Here is a 23304-nt window from a genome sequence, read left to right on the forward strand (position 1 = left end):
AGCGATCCTTTTTTATTCTGGTCAATTTAGGATAAGGATTAGTAATACGAATACAGGGAATTTATATTTCCCACCGGCTAACAGTAAAATAAATATGCAATCCACAAAAGGAATTCGTTCTTTAAAAATACCGAAAGTAGTCCTAACAGAAAAATATTTTGAAAATTTTGCATGGCTCTTCCTTGTATTATTGCAAAATGATTATTTATTTTATTAGTATTTAGTATTTTATTTATTTAGTATTTATAACATTAATCTGAATGATAATCATAAACCTTAAGTTTTAAATGTTCCTAGGATTTTAATGTTGATACGGACGGAAAGACGGGTGGGGCAGGGTGAATATTTTGATAACGTTCATTATTATTTTATTGGGCCGGAAACACATCCTATTACCCGCTGCATACTTTTCATCGAGTCTAATATATGTGCATTATTACTACTCAAGTAACGGCTATGGAAGTATTGTAAATCACCTTCTCATCTATCAAAGTCTGGTAATTCAAAAACGCCTGTGCCAGTTCGAATCAGTTCTCAGGTGCTTTTTATTACTTTTTGATTAAGTAGATGCAATCAGTGCGGAAAGTTGATAGCGAGTATATCTTAATAATCCGATCTTTCCAATTAGTTAATTAACATAAGTCTGGTTTTGAGTGAAACTTTATAGACTTGAATAGTGATCAGCTGGTGTGGCTGCAACTTGTCACCATTAATATATGGTGTGGTAAATCAGGCATGCATCTTTAATGGCAGTGTAATTAATCTCATAATTCCAATTTAACACATTTTTATACTCGTAACTGGTAGATTAAAAATTATGTAACAGATAGGATAGAGGATTTCCGTTACTATGAAGTATAAACATTCTTGGGCAGGATCACTTGGCCATGTCCGTATTTCGGTTCGTTTTTTTGTCCGCATAAACATCCACATATCAGGAAGATGGATTTTTTGAGAGTTGAGACTAAAGGCCCACGCTAGAGACATCGATGGTTTCAAACAACGCCCACACTTTTGAAAAATTTTTATTTTTTTTTTCAGTTTATAATTTATTATCCCAAGTTCTGTCAATCCGTAAACAAGTCAGCTAGTGATATTGATTAGGAAAACCTTCCTTTTATTAATACTAAATACGAAATTAATAACGTAGCTGCTTTTGCCTTTTAGAAATTTTATTATTTCTTACGATTTACCAATATTTTTTAAAGGCATAGATATTCCAAGATCGCTTCGTGAGGGTAGAGGCTGTAAAAGTCATTGAACTGAACTTTGCAAGCTACTTTGTTAGTTTATAACCGATACTAGTCTTATTGCTTATTAAATCTAAAAATAAAATTTACCATAAGTCCCTGTGATTTGATTTTGAGAAAGTATTATCAATACACAAGGAAGTATTCTGTGCCTCAATCGAATCCTAAATAAATCCTAAAAATTCTGAAATAACTGAATACCTGAAAGGAGAACTCAGAAAGGACGCCTAGTATGGCCACGATCAATTGAAGTGCTTAACAAATACCGATTAAGATTGAGTGTGGCACGAGTAATAATCTTGGAAATATTGTTTTCAGGTGTTTTCTAGCTCAGAAAGAAACTTGATTATTTTTACAATCGCCTTATTTACATTTTGCGACATTTGCAAATTAGCATCTAACATGACCAGTGGCCCGTCTCCGCCACAACGCCTATCCATTAACATCACTATCCGTGGATGGTGGATACAAATATATATGGCTGGGTCAAGTGGTTTCGGCCTGCAGCTCTAATGATAGGTTAATTGGCCGCATAATTTAATTAGAATTGGCCCAGCTGTCCAGCTGATGGAGGTGCTCCACACTTCCGTAAGCGCAGGGACCAGATTTTTTGCAAATAATCGCATGGTTCTCCACACGTTTGCGATTAAGATGGTTATGGTTTCCCATTTGATACGCCTGTTGACAAAAAGCGTCGCTGTCATTGTCATGTCCAACACGACGTATGCGTAATAAGGCGAACCTAATCTGAAAAGGCCAAATCACAGTCGCTGATCACAACAACATCAAAAGAATCGATCAGCCAAATGCGAAAGTCGTCGTCGAATTGTTCGATTTGATAGCCGCCGGCTGTTCTTAACAGTAAATTGTCTCGACTTCTCGAATTGTTTAGGGAAATACTTGTCGGGGCGAAACAAGTTCGACTGCCCCCTGTAAAAGTGCACAGAAAGAAACTTAAATTTTAAATTTAATATATATTTTCATAGCCGATACACTTAGAATAAAAGAGAGCCCATTCGTCCGTCTATCTCATTTAAAAGCTAGAATGTTGAGATGAAACATGCAGATTCTACTGACTAGTAGTCACTAGCCTACAAAAACGGACCATTAATAATTAGGTATGAGGAATAACGATATATAAATTGGAAAGATATTAAGTATTTGAAGTAGTTTCATATATTTTTGGGACCTTTGAGCCTTGATCAAACGGTTACCCTTTCACAATATCGATCAAATTAATTCTTCAGATACAAACAAATACTAAAAAACGTACGTTTCTGGGTTTCTGGGATTTTTTTGCCGTGCAAAACAGCGTCACAAGTGTGCCTTAAAAAGCAAACAACGCGCGAATCAACAAAAACAAATGAGAACATTGTTACCGACATGCAATGCGATTCGCGCAACCGACATCGCGGATGGGTCACACTTTCTTTTTGGGGAAGTCCGGATGCGGGAGATCGAGCGAATCAGCCCAGGTCAGCCGACTACTAGCCGGTTCCAAAGATGCCTCCTCATGGTCGCTGACGTTTCGGTCTGGAAACGTGACTCGGGCGCGAAGTGAGTGCCGCTGAGATGTGAATCTTTGCATCTACCAGATACAAGCGGTCGCAGATGTATATAAATGGGAGAGCAGAGAGTTAATTTAAATGGCCTGGGACACACCTTCTTTTTGGCTCACTTTCATGGAAATCAATTAGCTTTGGGTTGATCAGTTGATTACGAGTTCTGGTAGATCACTTTATCATTAGCAGACTGGTGACATAACATTTCGGCGGGGATTCATGTAACTGAAAGCTGATAATAAGCCAGTTTATGGTTGTGGCCCAATTCTCGTGTGAATCCTTTTTATTTCCGTCCAGCAAAAGTCCCCCAAACGCATTTATTATGCTCAGCACGCCTTTCAGTCGCTTAAAATGCAGAATTCCAAATTAGCAGAGCGATTGAACGAAGGAAGTGAGTACTTTTTATTAAAAGCTTAGAATAGGAAAATCCGCAATTTTTATGGTCAATCAACAGTGAATGCAACAAGCGTTGAAGTTGTTCAATTGCCGACAATTATTTTTATGACAATTATTTTATTGGCGCTTTTAATGATTTACTTGTTCGAATAAAAATAAAATTTAATTGATTACAAATCTCCTGACTATTACATAGATTGTTATTACTATTAATAATTATTTGCGTTTGCAATGAAAAATCAGTTCTTTATTCTTGAACTCACTGAGTAATTGCAGAATTGAACAAGCTGTCATATATCTTCTATTAAAATCAAATTGATACAAATGCAAATGATAATGATGGCAATCGACAGCTCCAAATTGTTAGCCCGCATCGCAATTTGGTTTTACTGGCGTTGATTCTTGCACGGAACACTCATGATTCGCTAATTAAAACTCGATTAATTGGATCGAACATTAGTTTTTGATTGTGCCAGGGCTTTCTTTAAGTATTAAATCAATCAACTGATTAACCTTGGCACTGCAAACAATGATCAACTTCAGACTTTCCAACAAAGTAGTTATGAAGTCCAATTGATTCCGACCGTGCACCAAGTTCGACTGCATTCGAAGGCAGTAGACACATAGTTATTGAGTAATGATTGCACTAAAAGTCAGGGGACAGGCGCCTCAACTGCAAATTTTCACACTGACTCCGTAGTGGGAAGCAAACATGACGGCTGGCATATGTTAGCAAGTGCAATCCCTCTCACAAACCAACTGATATGTGTGAGCACCGATCTGCCCAACTGACAACTACAAATTGCAGCGACTGCGATCCTCGATCGATTTGAAATTCCAATTTTAATGCGATTCTACTTTCGCACGACTACTAACAACATACTACTAACAATTGCGAAGTTAAAGCCGCAATAGCCACTACTCTTGGCCATAAATTCGAGCATTTTTAGAAGCTATACGCTTCAATAGCTTTAAAATTATAATACTAGTTGCTGTGGAATAGTAAAGTACGAATAGTACGGAAATAATATAGGCAGTGCACTTATATCTTACATTTGCTTTAGAATTTTAGATATTTACATACCTTTACAAGCTTTATCAAATCTATAATATGTATTCCGATTTGTATAATGACTTTTGTATAGACTTTGTATAGTGACTTTTCCTACATCTCCCATCCAGCCAATATCATTTAATTACTATCAATAATTTTTTTAGCTCCTGCTTAATCAAAATGCAAGGACTAATTTAAATCATCTTTCCACCTGTGCGTAACCAGTGGCCATCTCACCTTCCTCAATCCGCGGTGAGCTGTGTGTCACTCGAGGGATTTCCAAATGGTCTGGTTGGCAGAAAAGTAGTAATCAAATTGTGCGCTTCGCCTGCCAATTAGTGAGTGCGGGGACGGCGGGGAATTTCATTTCATTCCATTTCATTTCCTACGTCACCGCTCGGCGGTCCGCTGAAAATGGCGAGTCAGGCAAAGCGGTACCAATTCTAATCCGGCGTCCACACACTGGTCGCCCGCATATGGGTATGTGTGGTATGCTGCGAGCGGTAATTGCAGGGGCTGTAAGAGCAGGAACTGGTTTTTTTTTTCAGTCATTCTTCGCCAGCCGACTGCGGCTGCGCTGCCGGCGGCGACCGAGGCAGCGGCGGATCGGTCGGATATATAAGATAGTCGGGGGCTGGGATTCTGATTAGTCTGCGAGCGCCGTTTACAAGTACATACCACGTTGAGTTTCCCCGAGTGCGTTGCAAGTTTTTTGGGTGCCCCCCCGAAATCAAAGTGAAACGCTAAGTGAAGTGACCAGAAAAGGAAGTTCGAAGCTGGTAGACTCACTCTCATACTTGATACTGGAAAATAAAGAGGAAAAATCAAATTTAAGAAAAGCGTGCTCAGTGTGAAACGGCCACAGATAAACATTTGAAAAAGGAAATCAAGAACCTGTTCAAATAATCAAGTGTCAGAATTTGTTATTACCCACGGTACGTATACGTGATTATCAAGTATTTATTTAGATTCGACAAACTCGCTTTCCCGAAATTAATGTGCAAATTGACTTGACATGCATGCTGAGGAGCAGTTAACAAAATAATTCTCGCGTTATTTAATGGCCGAATTAAGTTCCTTCGTATATTACGAAACTTATTTCACATCCGACAAAAATTACATAAAATTCATTAAGCCGAGAATATTACAAAAAAGAAGAACGACGAAAAATGTAATTAGTTTCAAACATAAATTAATGGATTCAACAAAGTGTTTTCAACTCGCTTCACTCGACGGCGACATTTTTCTGGGCTAAGGTTTTCGTTGTCACAATGGCCATACAATTGTGACTTAAAGGAACTCCTAAAATCTTTGTCAGTTCCAAACTAAAGCTTTTTAGGTATCAGGAAATTGGAATTGGATTGGAAAGGCGCGATTAGAAGACCAGTTTTTCTAACGAAATCAGTTAGCGGAAGTAAACGAGTTCTAAACTCAAGAAGGAAATAGGATTCGCATAACGGCTCGTTCCTTGGGAATGCACTCCAAATGCAAAAGGCAACCAGAATTCGAGGCGTGGCGAGGTCAGAAAAGGCATTACATGAGTTCAGTGATTAACGATGCTCTTAAACTCGGACTTAAGCCCTTCTTTTCTCAGAATCCCCAATTGTTTTCTCAGCGTTTAGCACCTGACTACTTTGCCAACTACTTGGCTTTTTTAGACAAACTACCATCGACCTACTTATGGTTAGCATAAGTAACCAGCAAATGACATTTAATTTGTATTGGAGTGCTTAGCAAAACGCTTGTTATTAAGAGCGGCTAACGCGGCGTATACTTATTGACGGTAGCCAGCAGTGATGGATTTATAATTGCAATTGAGTCATTGGCCAAAGCGATCGGCTATTAATTATGTTAAGTATGTGCTAAACGAGTGTCGCATATCGTTTACAAGTGCTTTTTATGGTGCACAATTTGCATTCGCCGACTTGAACTTGGCACGTTAATGAGCACGCCAACTGATTCCCCCATTGACGTAAGACTCTTGGCCGAGATCGTTAATCTTGACCGTTTGCTGGTCTTGAGCGCGGTTTTGTTCTTTACCACATACTCGTACAAGGCGAGCGCTTGTCATCCAATTGACTCACAATCTGAAATACTGCGGAAAACGACAGCGGCAGTGGGGAAAACAGAGAAAAAACCCCAGCTCAGACAAAAAACAGATCACACTCACCGGGACGAACCCCACAGCCGTGCAGATGCAATGGTGGGCCCCCCGGCACTGCTTAAATTAGACGCTTTTTACTCAATTAGGCAAATCAGTAGCGGCCGAAAAAAGACATAATAATACATTCAATCAATGAACAGAAGTGGACTTCAGCGTAGAACCGCCCTGTTGTGTTTTGATTCGGCCGCCTACCACGGCGGTTCGACAAATTAATTAGCCACACTCTACGGAATTGCCACCAGCGGAAACATTTGCGATACTAGATAAACCACGCGACCTTAGGCAATGTTGTTGATCCGCCAAGTGCAATAGCCACCAGAGCCACTGGCAAACGGTCTTTCAACCCGGCCAATAATTATGTAAATTACAGATTACATGGCAGGCTGATAATTATGGAACGATTTTCCAAAAGCGTTAGAACCTCCAAGCCAACTGAAAACGATCTAACGCAAATGCAACCTTGGTCGGAAAATTATTAGCAGCACTCGTCGTACTGCGGCGGTCTTAAATGCTTTTCGATCGCGCTGCTGCTAGTTTTTAATGCTGGCTGTTTGGATTGTTTTCGTTGATTTAATGGCAACAGGGGCAAAAGTAATAACACAATAATACAGCCGCATGGATTTCACCTCATCAACAGAAGCAGCGAAGGTGAACAGAACAGAAGTCGCTGGATGCATTTAATCGATGATGTGAAATGCCAAGAACCAAAGGGGCTCAAGAATGCACTCGAGTGGCGGGACCAAAACAATGGACTGCGTCAGCATTGTATGCAGATAGTATAGTACTAGCTTGCATACCACATGTACATATATGCTCAAATAAATATATATGTAGTATATATGTATAGTGGGCAAACATAGTGCAGGTTGTGTATGCAAGTGAACAAACTAATTGGACTCACACGGCGCATACGTAATGGGCGCTTGGGAAATGATTTCAGCCTAGCCTTGAATTCGTTACGTATACGCCCCGTAAAACGTTGTAAATTGCTTGGCTGCCAAAAAAATGTATGCTAGTCGAGAATCAGAACCAAGCAAGTCCGAAAACCAGACCCAGAAGCCAGGCGGCGCATTTTCAGCTCAAAAGTTGCGCAATTGAAGTATAACTTGTTTCGAGCTCCCCAGCCGCGATGGTTACAACAAGCTAGCACGACCATCTCCACGTCGACATCCACCCTTTACTTCCACTTCCACACCATTTCCTCCTCGGCTGGAGAAGAAGCGGAAGCAAATAAATAATTCATGGCGCACTGCCCCAAGAAGCTTCCTGACCACCTTGCCTTTCCCAGCGGCAACGCCCGCTCCACTGCTCCACTTCCCCGATCGAAGTCGTTTAACGAGGCCTCAAATCTAATGAAATCAAATTTTCAAACCAAATCAGAGATTAACATTTGCTAAGGCCAGGGGTACGGCACGGGTAATTGTCGTTCTTGGGCCTCCAGACGGCAGCTTGTCTTCATGTTTTGGATTAGAGCGCTTGACATTGGAGCCGGGCAGAATCAGATACAGGTAGTAGACCAGAAGTGGTCGGCGCAATGACATTTTAACTGGGTTTTATGACACGCCAATGGAACTTAACGAGCATGAGCAGCACAAAGACCTCCACCAATCTTCGCCAGCGTTTTATGGCGTCACGTAAAATGGGACAGCGACTGGTGCCTCCGGCAATTGGCTAGATCCATGCAATTAACGAGTTAGCATGCCGCATTCCGAGCGCTTGTTTAGGCTTTTGGCCAAGTCCAACGACCGGGGTACAACAGTTGAGCCAGGCTAACTCCTTCAAGATCAGGCATTTCATGGGGAGCTAGGTTATTCAAGCTCAAAACTCGAACATTTATTTTAGTTTTAAGGCACATTTTTTAGGAATAAATACCTTAAAAATGTAAACGGGGATTTTCAAGCCGGAACACATCTCAATTCATAGTATAAGCCCACATAGATTAAACTGACCGTAATTAGTAACGACAAGCAGGTGGCTATGCTAATGCATTAAGTAATATTTACTAAAGTGAAGGAGCTCTCTAGTCTCCTATTAGACAAACCTGTAATGAAAGTATGACTGATAGGTTAGGGAAAAATATGGTGCTAAGCGGATAGATAAAAATGTCGCCATAATTTAAAATAACATGTGCCCGTTGCTAAGCATTTAGTCGCAAAAAAGAATAACTAACTTAACTATTACTGAAAACAAAATGTGCCTTTTATTAAATATAGTCTTTATACTCCACGCCATTTAGCAGAGAAATAAGAATTCCAACTATTCCCTTAAGGCTATTCTTAAGTACTGATATAAATAAAAAAAAAACATTAATAAAGTCGTATTACCCTGAAACCCTTAATTATGAAGTCATTAACATGGAATATCGAATTCCAGTTAACTTGAACTTGCAATCTCTGCAGCTTAAGAGGCAGCAATTTAATTGAATAAATAAAGCTCACCAGAAGCCATTCGTTTAAGCCAGCTCCCATATTCATACTCATTATAGTAGTTTATTGTGCGAGCGCTCCAATAACACGAAGTGTTATAAATATGCATGTATGAATGAATTTAATTGCTACCGCAAGGCATTAACCTGCATTGCATAATACAAGCTGGGAATGATGATGTAACCTAGAGATTCTCCGACTAAGATCCTAAGCCCAAAGCTGCCTAAATACAACTAACACAGTATTCCCCACAGTTAATATATCTTCAAAATGGGTTCGCTGCCACAATTGTCGATCGTCAAGGGTCTGCAGCAAGACTTTGTGCCGAGAGCTCTGCACCGCATCTTCGAGGAGCAGCAGCTGCGGCACGCCGACAAGGTGGCTCTTATCTATCAGCCCAGCACTCCGGGCCAGGGAATGGCGCCCAGTCAGAGCAGCTATCGCCAGATGAACGAGCGGGCGAACCGGGCAGCCCGCCTTCTGGTGGCCGAGACCCACGGCCGCTTCCTGCAGCCGAACAGCGATGGTGACTTCATAGTGGCTGTGTGCATGCAGCCGTCGGAGGGCCTGGTCACCACACTGCTGGCCATCTGGAAGGCTGGCGGCGCGTATCTACCCATCGATCCCAGCTTCCCGGCGAACCGCATACACCACATACTGCTGGAGGCGAAACCCACCTTGGTGATTCGCGACGATGACATCGACGCCGGCCGTTTCCAGGGATCTCCCACGCTTTCCACCACCGAACTGTATGCCAAATCCCTCCAGCTGGCTGGCTCCAATCTGCTCTCAGAGGAGATGCTGCGCGGTGGTAACGACCACATCGCCATCGTGCTCTACACCTCGGGCAGCACGGGTGTGCCCAAGGGAGTGCGTCTGCCGCACGAGAGCATCCTCAATCGGCTCCAGTGGCAGTGGGCCACCTTTCCGTATACCGCCAACGAGGCGGTGAGCGTTTTCAAGACGGCCTTAACGTTCGTGGACTCGATCGCCGAGCTCTGGGGTCCGTTGATGTGTGGCCTGGCCATTCTGGTGGTGCCCAAGGCAGTGACGAAGGATCCCCAGCGATTGGTGACCCTGCTGGAGCGTTATAAGATCAGGCGTCTCGTACTGGTGCCCACTCTCCTTCGCTCGCTTCTCATGTATCTGAAGATGGAGGGAGGTGGAGCTGCCCAGAAACTGCTGTACAATCTTCAGATTTGGGTCTGCTCCGGAGAACCCCTATCCGTTTCCCTGGCCAGCAGCTTCTTCGACTACTTTGACGAGGGCGTGCACAGGCTGTACAACTTTTACGGATCCACGGAGGTATTGGGCGATGTCACCTACTTTGCCTGCGAGAGCAAGAAGCAACTGAGTTTGTACGATAATGTGCCCATAGGTGAGCCTTGATCTCGGGTTCCTGATTTTTCATGTCGTGTATAACCCGTGATCTCTTATCCTGAAGGCATTCCTCTGTCGAATACCGTGGTCTATTTGCTGGACTCCGACTATCGCCCAGTGAAGAACGGCGAAATTGGGGAGATCTTTGCTTCGGGTCTCAACTTGGCCGCTGGTTATGTCAACGGACGTGATCCGGAGAGGTTCTTGGAGAATCCTCTGGCTGTGGAGAAGAGTAAGTAATGCATCTGATATCGTCTGAATTATTACCTAATCCGATTTTGCCTCTCCAGAATACGCCCGGTTGTACCGCACAGGAGACTACGGATCCCTGAAGAACGGCAGCATCATGTACGAGGGACGCACCGACTCCCAGGTGAAAATCCGTGGACATCGCGTCGATCTGTCCGAGGTGGAGAAGAACGTGGCCGAGCTACCGCTGGTGGATAAGGCCATTGTTCTGTGCTACCATGCTGGTCAGGTCGATCAGGCTATCCTGGCCTTTGTCAAGCTGCGCGATGATGCCCCCATGGTTACCGAGATGCAAATGGAGGCCCGTCTTAAGGACAAACTGGCCGACTACATGACGCCGCAGGTGGTCATCCTGGAGCATGTTCCATTGCTGGTCAACGGCAAGGTGGATCGCCAGGCGCTGCTCAAGTCCTATGAGACGGCCAACAACAACGAAGGTGACTCCAGCATTGTCCTGGACTTTGACTACTCGCAGGTTCCTGAGGATCTAAAGCTAACGGCTCGGGATCTCTTCGAGACAGTGGGCGGCGTGATTGGACGCTCCACCAGAGCAACCCTCGCTCCGCACAGTAACTTCTACGAGTTGGGCGGCAACTCGCTGAACTCCATTTTTACTGTGACGCTGCTACGCGAGAAGGGCTACAACATCGGCATTTCCGAGTTCATTGCGGCCAAGAATCTGGGCGAGATCATCGAGAAGATGGCGGCCAACCATGATGCAGTGCAGCTGGAGGAGGAATCCTTGAATGCTTGTCCGCATTTGAAGATGGAGGCGGTGCCGCTACGCCTGGAGCACCGCCAGGAAGTCATCGAGTGAGTACATACTAGTCGGAACTCGACCGGAAGTGGAATTACTAATTGTGTGACACCCGTTTCAGCATCATTGTGGCTAGCTTCTATAACAAGGCCGACCTAGAGCAGTGGCTCAAGCCCGGAGTTTTGAGAACTGACTATAGCGATATTTTGAACGTGAGTAACTAAATATTACTAATCCAACTGACTTCATCATTTCCTTTATTGTAACGCCGTAGGATATCTGGAATGTCCTGGTGGAGCGGGAACTAAGTTTCGTGGTCTACGATACTAACACGGATCGCATTATTGGCACAGCGTTGAACTTTGATGCACGGAACGAGCCCGAGGTGGACATCAAATCCAAGCTGCTCATTGTCTTCGAGTTCCTGGAGTTTTGCGAGGGTCCCATCAGGTAAGTTATAAATCCTTCCCGCCATGCGCCGTGTGTTCACTTGGAGCCTTCAACAGGGATAACTACCTGCCCAAGGGGCTCAACAAAATCCTGCACTCGTTCATGATGGGCACCGCCGAGAAGCTGAATCCCCGCGAGAACATCGCCTGCATGCACTTCATGGAGCATGAGGTGCTGCGCGTGGCCCGCGAGAAGCAGTTCGCCGGCATCTTCACCACCAACACCAGTCCGCTGACGCAGCAGCTGGCGGATGTGTACCACTACAAGACGCTCCTCAACTTCCAGGTGAACGAGTACGTGCACTCAGACGGCAGCCGTCCATTCGGCGATGCACCGGACGAGCAGCGCGCCATTGTCCACTGGAAGGAGGTGGCCAAGTAGGACCATCACCCGGTGGACGTGTCCCCAAGCCAGATCTGCAGCGAATTTATCCCGCACCACGTATTATATAGTTAACTAGCATAGCCTACCACCTAGTATTAGCCCTAGGCATAGTGTAACTTAGCGAGAAGTTTCGTAAGTTTGTGTTGACTAGTTGTAAGCCTTTGATTTCCAGACAATTAAATACACAACAATCAATAATTAACCACAAAGTGGTTTGATTGCACTGATGCTCTCTTGACCGTGGGCACTTTCCAAAATTCCAACCCAGCGGAATTTCAAATCGTAGCTTATTCACGTAGAATGTACAATCTTATACATTGTATAAGAGGAGTTTTCCCAATGGTTATTGGTAATACAACTGCTCTTACAGCCAATTGCAAAATCCAATCACATACCAAGCCAATGGGTCCTTGGAATTCCAGTTGGGCGCATACCACTTGATAACCAAATTGATCAATTGATCGAGTGTTTGAATATCCGAGTGAGTAGACGTTTGCATGACCCACGTTATCCGCACTCAAATACAAGAGCTGAGGTTTTAACATTTAAGCCATAAATACATATGCTAGTTTTATTGTTTGTCTATTACACATTTCAAGATTTAAGTTAATTTTGCTGTGGTGGCTGCGACTCATATATATAACTATATATATTTTCATTGGATTTCTAATGAATGCGAGCGCCGATCAGCGTCTCTAAATTTTATGCTGCTTGGTAAGATAATTACACACTTTTTACTCGACAGCAATTACATAAGCTAGGTATATATATATGCAGATTTAAAATGCATGTGTGTGGGCATGTGTTCTGTGTTCTGTGTTCGGTGTGCTGTGCCTATGTGATCCGTCCAAACGCTCACTTCTGGCCCATCCGCCTTGCCAACTGCTCTCCAGTGAAGCGTTCAGCCAGAGGTGATTATGCCAGTGTGCTTGGATGAATGGGTGTTTTTATGGATGTACGAACGGGCTCGATTACTAAATGTTTAAGCGCTAGCCTTTACTACATACTAAACAACTGTACAGCTAATTTATCTTAATTATAAAATAGTTTCATTATATCCAGCATTTCTAAGGGCGTCTGTTGTTGTGGGGAGGGGTTTTAGAAGAGAAGGGGGTTTATAATAGCCTAATTAGGGGCGGCAGCGAAGCAGCCCATGCAGAACGGATGACAAATCAAAATCCATATTCAACAATCCATATACGCACAATCCATAACCAGCTGCAGCCTGGCTGTCCGTGCTCACTTGGTGCTGCGAACTATGCGTATGACCCTTGTGGACTATGAGGCGGCACTCTGGTCCTGCAGCCTGTAGTTTTGGAATGTCTTCCACTCACCGGTGTTGTAGTCCAGCCGGATGTGTGACTCAACCAGGCACAGTGCCGTGTGGCCGTTGTCCTGTTGTACTTTTTCCTGTAACAATTAAACATACATGTTATTGACATAAAGCATTGAGAATTATCCAAGGCAGAAGATGGAAATAAGTCGCAAATAGTCTTACCTCTGTTTCGCCCAACTTGATGACCAGCACGTTTTCGTTATTTGGGCGCGGGTTTTCCCGCAGACCAGCCATAAATCCAAGGATAAGGGCTTTGTCAGGTCGCGAGACGCGATTTGCCTTGCGGAACATTTCGTGCGCCTTATGCACGTGTTCGTTCTGGAATAAACCACAGGACAGGATTGAAATCAAATTCTAAAGAAATATGTGCAATGATCTTACCGATAGAGAGAGTCCACGTCGCTGGGGTGCCTGTTGCGATTGCTGCTGCGTAGCTTGCTGCTGCTGTGGTTGCTGCTGAGCTTGAACCTGCACCTGCACGGTGCGCGGGAGCCCCGCATTTGGATTTCCCTGCTGTCCCTGACCACCGCTGGTGGTGGAGGTAACCAAACGCTGCTGCAGGGTCGGAGCCGGCTTGTGTTGGACCAGGATTTGTTGCTGCTGCTGGCGCGGCTGCTGTTGCGACGCCGTCGCCGCCGTGTTCGATTGGGTAATAATCGTGCGCTGCGTGCTGCCCGGCGCCGCCTGCACCTGCACCAGCTGCGGCTGCTGACCCGGCCGTTGAATTAGCGTCAGGCCCTGCGGCAGCGTGGTCAAGCCTCCGCTCACGTTGGTCATAACGGGCCGAATGATGGTCTGCTGTTGAGACTAATACAGACAAATATGGTTAGATTTTTACATATTGCAACATAATGACCGTGGGGAAAAGAGATTTACGATGTCTATTGCCAATAAGGTTTGGCGCAAAACCTTCGCAAAACATAATTTATACACTTACATTGCCGATGACATTGGTGGGTTGCTGCTGCTGCACAATGACGTGCTGTCCACCAAGCGAGCTGGTTGGTATGAGAGTGGGCAGGATCTGCTTTCCAGACTGTTGCTGCTGCAACTGTACACCGCTCGAGGGTGTTGTCTTCACCAGACTCGGCGGCCCAGCTGTGGTTGTCATCAGCGTGGTGCCTCCGAGTCCCTGCATGTTGCCCACATTGCTGATGGGTATTTGCTGGTACATGTCGCCGCCAATGTTGCGCAGTATAACGCCCTTCTGGGTGAGTATGATGGTCTTGTTCTTTCCGGACGTAGGGGATACGTTCAGAGCGGATACACCACTAGTGCCAACTGCTGGAGTTGGCTGCATTAGAACCTGAGACAGCTTGGGCTGCTGCGTGGCCGTCGTATTGGCCACGATCGTGTGCTGTGGATGCGGTTGCTGCTGCTGCAACTGGGCCTGCATATGCTGCTGCTGGGCAGCTTGGGAGGCTGGTTGGATGGTCACTGGTCGATTAGGTAGCTGCACGTTCTGAATATTCAGGGTTGTCTGACCGGGGGAAACTACTGCCGCCGAAGTGGCCACCAAAGGCGGAGGATTCGACGACACCACAGCGGTGGCCTGTTGCGGCTGCGCTTGGCGCAGAGGCGTCATCACCACGCTTGAAGAGCCCGAGGTCTTTAGCAAAATCTTGGTCGGCGTCTGACCGCTTCCGCCAGGAGTGGTGGCTTGGTAAAGCGTCGTGGTCTGCGGCATAGGACGACTGTGTGAGAACGAGGTAAGCGTTGGCAACATGGGCTGTTGCTGTTGTTGCTGCTGCTGCTGCTGAATTTGTTGCGGTTGCTGCTGGGGTGTGGCTAGAATATACTGCGTCTGTTGCTGCTGCGGCTGCTGTGGTAACTGCGCCTGCTGTTGGGTCTGCTGCTGGATTTGCTGGTGTAACAATTGCTGCTGCGACTGTGGTTGCTGCTGCTGTTGCGAAGCGGCTGCTGCACTGGATGTTCCAGCCTGTTGTTGGGCTCGCTTTGCCGGCTGGATAATAGTCTGCGATATGATCACTGGTCCGCTGTTGGTAGCCGTCTTCAGTTGGCTCAGTGGCATCGTCTTTATGGCTTGCGACGGTATCGTCGTGGTAGTGGTGGCGGAGGTACTGCTACTAGGCAAAGCCAAAGCCTTCTGAAACCGAATAAGTAAGTTAATTAGCAAAGAGAAACTAATTTCCATTTTCGCAAGTGATACAATTTCAGATATTGGTACGAGAAAATCAAAGAAATTCATAACTAAAAGTTCTCCAGTTAAGCTATGCAAAATTTTATACTTACCGCTCTTTGAGCGCTGGGCGAGGACGCCAAGATCACGGGTGTGGAGCTGTTAATCAAAAGCGGGGGATGCGACTGCTGTGGTGCCTGCTGAACCTGCACCGTTTGCGGCTGCTGCGACTGAGTCTGGCTGCCACTGGAGGTTGCCGCTGCTGCAGCTGCCGCTTTCGCCTTGGCAGAGGTTATCTTCACGGAGATGTTGTTGGGCAGATTGGCCAACGGATTGGCCGCCTGACGCAGTTGCTGTGGGGTAAGGAGTGTAGTCGTAGTGCCCGCACTCGTTGAAGGCGAGACACCGGTGGCGCGTAGCATTGGCTTGATGTCCAGCTTTTCCATCTTGATGGTGGTATTGCCCACGGTGGTTGTGGTGGTGCCTGCACTCGTAGTTGCCCCGTTGTTCTGCCGCTTCTGCGGCGAACTGCGGATAAGCAGGTGCGGGGTGCGCTGCACCAAACTAGGCGGCTGTTGCTGGATGATGACGCGTTGGGTCGACGGTGAAGTTTCGATCTTTTCGAGCTTGATGCTGGCGGGTACTATGATCTCCTCGCTCTTTATCTCTATTTCCTGCTTGATTCGTTTTGGGGTGTGATTGAAACTGTTGTTGTTGTTGTTCAGTTTTGCTGCTGATTTCGGAGTTCGCGGCGTCTTCAGTTTGGTTTCTACTGCTGGTTTTCCCGGTTGACCATCCGCCACGGACGTTGGAGTGGCCTGAGCAAAGTCCAGCGTGGCTGTAGCGTACTCCGGCGTCTCGGTATCGCATTCCATATTCGCTTTGCCAGTCATCTCATCGTCTTGCGGCTCTTCCAGGCTTCCAGCGCTCTGGTTGAGTAGCTGCGGTTCCATTTTGATTTCGAAGCTGTTGTTAGCTGACGTGGGCGTGACGGGTGTTTCGCCTCCACTAGCCGTCGCCGCGTCCGTTGGTGAGCTGTCACCAGCATTGGTTGCCGCTGCTGTGGCCGCCGCAGCTGCCGCTGCAGCTGCTTGTTGCTGTTTCTGCTCCTGCTTCTTCTGCTGCTCCTCCAGTTGCTGCTCGCGCTTTCGCTTCTTAGCTGCCGCATAACCCAAGGGCTGTTCGGTGAATTCGATCAGTTTTATGCCGCCGTCTTTGCGTCCAGCAGGCGTGCGACTGAGATTGGGTCGCTGGGCGGCATTTCCCGGCACGGTGGCCGAACGGAATCCAGTGGTGGGCATGCGCGATGGGATTCCCTTCAGCGGGGTAGTGTCTGTCATCTTGCGTGGCATGCCACGCGATCGCAGCGGGATTGTGGGGGCCGAGGCCTTCTTCAGCGAGGACTGCGCATCTGCTGACTTGTGTAACAACTCGGTGCGCAACTGGGCGCTTTTCGGCTTGCGCTTCAGCGTAAAATGCTTGACGGGAGCGGGTTGCTGGCCCACCTGAATTTAGCAACAAAAAAATGATTAGTTCAGATCAGGTATGATTTAGTTAGTTTCTCTATACCCACCACTGAGATCAGTGCGTTCTTATTTAGGTACTGGCACTCCAGAGGCAGCATGCCCAGGTCCGAATGCTTGGTGACCAGCTTGCGCAGGTCGTTGACCATGTCTATGAAGATGGGACGCGTGTCCTCGTAATCGGAGATCTCTGTGTTCAGCGAACTGGTCGCCGGAAAGGTCTTCATCGTCTCCGCCAGCATGGAAACCCATAGCTCTGAATCCAGGCCGGCTACCTCAATCACCTCCTCGAGTTCCGCCTTCCACTGCAAATTGCATTCAAATCAACAATGAGTTGGGTTGCATAAATGAATTGACAACTCGATGCTCGAATACACTTTCAGATAATACAATAACTATTTACGAGCTGGTAGTCCTAGTGATCAATAACCGCATGTTGCAAATCAAATTTAAAATGAATAGTTATTTGTATTTATTTTTAGTTGTACATTCCAATAACTTGATCTACTAACTCAGCAGCGTGGAGATACAAATGTATCTTTTATATGCGATGTCAAACGCCTGGTAAAATTCGAAATGCTCTGTGGGAAGGGCACAACAAACAAATGAATCCGCGGCCACCCACAACAGCCCACTCACACATGAACACACCGAGGCACACGGGAGAGAAATACACGCACAAGTGTCGAAGAGAGAGAAATGTGTACACAAAAGCAGAAGTGGCGGGAAACGTTGCTAATATTTATTTTCACCAACCAGCGAAATCGCCCGGTGGGAAATGGTAAAAGGCCAAGAAATGTGCTTTGGGGCCCTCCAGGTGATGGGATCTAAGAGTTTTTCCGAGTATTTACAAATTGTTCGCACTTTTTGTTTCAACAACGGCAAGTGTACTCCGTGTACGTGTGCGCGCGGGCCGCAGTATGCGTGCGTGTGCCCTGGTGTACTTTTTCCATACACCAACGCCATTTCAATTCATTGGATTTCATTTACCTCCTCCACCAGACGGCGCGGGATGTGAAGGAAGCTGAGCAGGAGCTTCAGCTTGACCTGCGTTTGCAGATCGGGGAAGCATTCCTTGATGTTGCGCAGCACCTCCTTGTTCAGCTGCGAGCAGATGGAGCCGTTTATCCACGAGTCGTTCGAGGTGCCCAGTTTATTATGCAGCCACAGTGATGTGTCGCTGTCCCTTACGTTCGCCATTTTTTCGAATTACGCCTGTCCGCACGCGGGGCACACACTGCAATTTATGCCAAACGCTGACCCGCCCTGTTGCACGGCACTGTTTGATGGCGTTTTTCACTTTCTGCCGCGCTGCACGTCAACAAAACACACTGAAAATCCTTCGAAAAAATTGTAATAGGAAGCGCACGCACACATCAAACGCACGAAAAAAGTGTTGCCACATGTCAAACAGTGTGCACGGTGCAGTGTTGCACAACGCCGTCGCTAACAGCGCCCCGTGCAGTATGAACGTATGTCGACTTGTCGTGCAGGGCTACCAGCTATCGATAAGTAATCGCTGAATACTAAGCAATTCAGGTAAACATGAATTTATGATAATAGAAATGGAGCTCCTAAACGAAGCTGCTCCGAACCCGCTTGCCAAGACGCCGAAAAGTGGCATGTCCACGGGCGGCAAGATCCTGATAGCGGCAACGGGCGGAGTAGGCATCGGTCTGTCGATTGTGTGCGCTTCCTTTGTGGCGCCGGCATTCCGGAGGATTTGCTTGCCTTATGTGCCAGCGACGACCGAGCAAATACAAAATGTTCTCAGCTTCATGCCCAAGAATTCGGCCGGAAAACTACTGGACATTGGATCCGGAGACGGGCGGATCGTAATGGGTAAGTACGCTTCACGTAGTCCATTCAAAAACATTGCTGATAACTTATGTAATCCTTTCCAGCGGCGGCACAGCATTGTAGTGCTCTAAAAACAGACGGCGTGGAGCTAAACCCATGGCTGGTCTACTACTCGCGCCTGGCTGCTCTAAGACACGGCGTTTCCAATCGGACGAGATTTTTTCGGAAAGATCTATGGAAGTTCGATATAAAAGACTACAACTTCGTGGTAATTTTTGGAGTTGAGCAGATGATGCAGGATCTGGAACACAAACTCATCGCCGAGTGTCCGCACAACACCAAGATTATCGCCTGCCGCTTTCCACTGCCCAGCCTAGAGCACGTGAAGATTATAGAGGACGGAGTGAACACCGTCTGGTTCTACGACCTGAACAAAAGCTAGCAAAAGTTTTATTAAATTGGTATTTTTATTGTTTTCCTCAGTAAGAAAACAATGCTTAAGATAAATTCTCGAAGGGTGGTCAGTAATACAAAATTTAAACCTTGAGGGAATACAAAAAAGGACGAGGACATGACATGGGTGGCTAGCACTGCTAGCCGGAATACCAAAGATGAAGGAACATTAAAAGTGGAGGCAGTGAAGCTGGCATGCAGGAACGCTAGAAACGGCGTCCCATGTAAATACACTTGGTGGCCTCCTCGCGATAGACATCGACGAAACCGATTCTCGAATAAAAGTTCACCTGGGCGACATCATGCTGCGGAACACGAACGTGAGCCCCAAAGCAGCCATTCGCACGCAGGGCGGCCAGGAGTACGGTGAGCATCCGCTTGGTTATTCCCGAGTCCCGGTCCTCTGCCTCGCGCAGAGTTCCGGAGATCAACACGGCAGGGAAGGAGCCGCTCACCTCTACGGGACACTGGTCCAGAGCCCCGTTACCGCTGCTGTCATGATAGCTTTCCACAAGGGAGGTGACGAGCTGTGCCACCTCCTCGCCACCCTCCAGTGGACAAATATCTCTAGAGTACTTTTCGCGTAGTTCACTGTACCAGCACAGCTCCAGGTTGCGTCGGAATATGTTGACATCCAGAGCGGCGCATGAATATCCAATGATACGGTTACTCTCGTCGTAGGCCACAATGCACAATTGCGGACTGAGGGTGAGATGTCCACCGATCAGTCCATCCGCCACTATGTTAGCCACATTCGCTGGCAGCGGGAACGGAATGTGGCTGCCACCGTCCAGCTCTCCCTGCCACTGCAAGTACAGGCGAGTGCACAAATCGGTGACTTGCTGTTCGTCCGAATTGTAATAGGGTCTCAAGAGATAGTAGTTGGCCGTGGGCTGTTCCGGAAGCTTGTAAACGAACAAGTCGTTGCCCGAGTCCACAGGCATCAGGCGTTGCAGGTCGGCAATGAGGCCGCCTCTAAAGACCCATGGCTCCTGATCACCAGACATGAACGCCTCCTTCCAGCCCTTGCTAAACCCTGGCAGGTTTTAAGTATATTAGAGTAAGGTTTACCACGCTAAAATATCGATCAGTTGGTTCACTTACATGTGTAGCTGCCCTCTGTGTAGGAAGACGTGTTTTGCGGAAAATGGCCAAGAGCCAGCCACTTAACATAGCAATTGAGCAGAGATAGGGCGCCGGAGATGTCCCACATATACGAGTACAGCTCGTGGCAGATCTCCTTGTTCGGGCAATTGGCGATTTTAATCAGGAGCTCTACGACGGCGCTGCAGAGTTGGTCGAACTGCTCGCGACGCTGGTGCCATTCGCTGACCTCCGGCTTGGCTGCTTTAATTGCATCGCCTCCGCCTCCGGCAGATCGGTCCTGCAGTATCACATTAGCGTTGCCCTTCAGCCAGTTGAATTCCACGAGCAGCTTGTGGCCGCGGCTGCCATGCTCGAAGGGCAGATAGAACAGGTCGCAGAGAAGAACCAAATCGTCAACGGTTATTCCTTCGCCTTCGATGGTACTGAGATGGGAAATCTTTACAGTCACTCCAAAATGAAAGATTCAAAAGACATACTTATTATCGTTAGTCCTATCAGACTGAGCTTCAGTTTCCTCGCGCATTTCCGCATTTGAGATCGGCGACGAAGTCCCACTCTCCACATGCATACTCTAGAAGATTAAACGCAAGAAACGAAGAGGTAATGGAATGCCGGATACATACAGATACATACTTACATGCACATCGTTAACGGACTCCATGAGAACATCGTCGGCCACCACTTTAATGGCCTCCTCCTCCCTTGGAGAGACCTGTGATGCGATACTGCTACTGCACTCCATTGGCTCATTGACTACGCCACTTAGAGGACTAAGACTGTCATCGTCTAGCATGGTGTCCACACTGAGATTTGCCACCGGTTCCTGCTTCCCCTCTAGGTCCACCTCCAGCTCTAGCCGCTCCTTCACGGAATCGTTATTGGGCTCAATTTCATTGTCATCAAACACCGCATTGTCCAAAGCCAGTTCCACGGAAGCCTCCACACTCTTTGTCTCCATAATGGGCACTGGGACAACAGAGATCGGTATTTTCTTGGGCAGTTCAATGTTGCTGGCCGCTGTGGTCGGAATGGGATTGATGATGTCATCGTTCGTAATCACTTTTGTGGGTGAGACCAGGGAGTTCATTACTGGATTGGATATTGGAGTCAGGGAGGAGGTAACAACGCTATAATAAAAGAAAACAAATTACCATACAGCTGTTTATAAAAATTACACTCTTCTTACCAAACGTCTGCCAGAGCTTGAAGTTGTGTGGTGTTGACCGTGGGTGGAACCGTCCTGGAGCTCGTCGATGTGGTTGTGGTGGTGGTGAGACTCATGCAGGTGTTGATGGAGGGTATGATGGGAATAATAGGCATCACCATTTGGACTTGAGGCTGGGGCTTGGTGATTGGCCCCCAGGCCTCCTTTTTCATGAAGAACTCCGGTAGCCACTCCGTAATAGCGTTTCTTTAAAATGATTTAAATGATTCGTGAGCTTTCCTTGCGTTACTCAGCTAGTTTTACTCACTTGAGAGCCACTCGTGGGTGGTAAACGTTCTTAGAGAGAAACTCCGCCGGTAGGTCATCATCGTTTTCAGTCTCCAGTTTTATGTCTGCACTTAGCGAGCTGTTCACTTTCGAGTCCAGGCTGCAGCGCGACCAGAAGGCCAGCGAATGGATGGCAACGAAATTGCCGTAGAATTCGCAGTTGGGATTGGTCATAACACCTCGCAGGTGGGGAATAAGCTCCGGCGATCGACCGCTGTACGGTCCCATAAAGACTCGCTTCTGGTCGTAGTCGTTGGCATGAAGATTGTCCCAGATGCACGGCGGACGGCGCAGCACCTCGGTAATCTCCTGAATCGACTCAAGGGATATGTTCTTGGAGATAACCTTATCCCCCGTCCACAAAATATCAATCTCGTTGTTCAGCTTGGAGCCCAGGGTATTGAGGTACTCCGATTCCTGGACCGTAGGCACCGCTCGCGAGGCACAGTACTGGGTGGGGCAGAAGAGAAACCTGGGGCTGCCCAGATGCGTGTAGATCTCGTTGGTCACCGACACGTGGGCGTTAGCAAACGTCTGGAAGACCTCCTTGTCCGCCTTTGAGAGCTCCGACTCGATGTCGTCAAAGAGCAAGGCGTAGGCCTCGCACCCAAACTGCGCAACCTGGTCCAGCTTACGCTTCAGCGTTGTGATCTCCTTGGGGCTGCTGTAGGTCATGTCCAGTCCGGGCGATAGCGCGTAGTAAAAGGTGATGCCCGCCTCCTTGGCCGCTGCAATGAGACCTGCAAGGAAGGCACTTGACCAAAGGACTAGCAGAGTTCAAAGGTTAGTTACTGGAAAGGTGATCCGCCTCCTCAACGGTGTACAGCTCTCGCCAGTAGGCGCGGTGCTTGTAGTCATCCTTTGGTGCGTACATGTACGAAGGACTGGACCCCATACCCATCGACTTCAGCTTGCGGAACAGATCCTTGCGCTGCTCCGTGGTCCACGGCCGGCCGTAGAATCCCTCGATCACGCCGCAGATAAACTGCCGCTTGCCATCGGCTTGGTTGCCCGCTTCGTCTGCCATTTCTAATAGGCCGGGGAATCGGATGTGGCAATTTGCGAGGACCAAATAAGTCTTTATTTTCTCCTCTCTTCACAGGATTTGTATATCGTTTGGTTCGGACAATTGCACCTTGTGCTATCGATAGCTCAAGACATCGATATTCTGACGAGCCAATAGCCATGTTAAATCGAATTTCGATAAGAATTGGTTTTATAAATAAACAAGGTGCACCCTGATGGTTGGCTACACGAGCCTTTGAATTGCTTTTAAAAAATAACTATCAACCCAACTAATCAGGCAATGACTATAGTTTTCTAGATCTGTGATGAAACTAGTCGAATAATGTGCATTTTCATGACCCATTACTCGATTTTA

General features: G+C 46.9%; 4 protein-coding genes and 1 long non-coding RNA gene across 6 annotated transcripts; 2 read left to right on the forward strand and 3 right to left on the reverse strand.

Annotated features, from left to right (window-relative positions):
• Positions 1-2453: 2453 nt before the first annotated feature.
• LOC116801597 lies at positions 2454-4066 on the reverse strand. Its single transcript, XR_004362116.1, has 3 exons — positions 3722-4066; positions 2929-3157; positions 2454-2838 (listed from the first exon to the last, which is right to left on the reverse strand). It is a non-coding gene; the product is annotated as an uncharacterized LOC116801597 (long non-coding RNA).
• An 838-nt stretch (positions 4067-4904) lies between these two features.
• LOC6620033 (mycosubtilin synthase subunit C) lies at positions 4905-12274 on the forward strand. The gene is made up of 7 exons (XM_002044209.2): positions 4905-5197; positions 9107-10230; positions 10297-10464; positions 10523-11294; positions 11360-11450; positions 11513-11688; positions 11745-12274. Exons 2-7 carry the CDS (start codon positions 9123-9125, stop codon positions 12067-12069), a joined length of 2640 nt encoding a protein of 879 aa, XP_002044245.1. The 5' UTR covers positions 4905-5197; positions 9107-9122; the 3' UTR covers positions 12070-12274.
• A 329-nt stretch (positions 12275-12603) lies between these two features.
• LOC6620034 (negative elongation factor A) lies at positions 12604-18463 on the reverse strand. 2 transcript variants are annotated; one of them, XM_032723123.1, is made up of 7 exons: positions 18062-18463; positions 17122-17376; positions 15662-17053; positions 14346-15512; positions 13790-14215; positions 13571-13726; positions 12604-13482 (listed from the first exon to the last, which is right to left on the reverse strand). In XM_032723123.1, the coding sequence occupies exons 1-7, from the start codon at positions 18269-18271 to the stop codon at positions 13351-13353; spliced, it is 3738 nt and encodes a 1245-aa protein (XP_032579014.1). In that variant the 5' UTR covers positions 18272-18463; the 3' UTR covers positions 12604-13350. The 2 variants fall into 2 exon arrangements, with proteins under 2 accessions (XP_032579014.1, XP_002044246.1); XM_002044210.2 differs by having other exon boundaries at positions 14346-15515.
• Positions 18464-18580: 117 nt separating this feature from the next.
• Positions 18581-19378, forward strand: LOC6620035 (ATP synthase subunit C lysine N-methyltransferase). Its single transcript, XM_002044211.2, has 2 exons — positions 18581-18913; positions 18976-19378. Exons 1-2 carry the CDS (start codon positions 18625-18627, stop codon positions 19311-19313), a joined length of 627 nt encoding a protein of 208 aa, XP_002044247.2. The 5' UTR covers positions 18581-18624; the 3' UTR covers positions 19314-19378.
• Positions 19320-23076, reverse strand: LOC6620036 (protein O-GlcNAcase). The gene is made up of 7 exons (XM_002044212.2): positions 22716-23076; positions 21904-22663; positions 21618-21842; positions 21069-21558; positions 20908-21002; positions 20429-20853; positions 19320-20360 (listed from the first exon to the last, which is right to left on the reverse strand). Exons 1-7 carry the CDS (start codon positions 22948-22950, stop codon positions 19531-19533), a joined length of 3060 nt encoding a protein of 1019 aa, XP_002044248.1. The 5' UTR covers positions 22951-23076; the 3' UTR covers positions 19320-19530.
• Between the last annotated feature and the right edge of the window lie 228 nt (positions 23077-23304).

Source organism: Drosophila sechellia, chromosome 3R (assembly GCF_004382195.2).
Source record: "Drosophila sechellia strain sech25 chromosome 3R, ASM438219v1, whole genome shotgun sequence".
In the NCBI taxonomy this organism is placed as follows: Eukaryota; Metazoa; Arthropoda; class Insecta; order Diptera; family Drosophilidae; genus Drosophila; species Drosophila sechellia.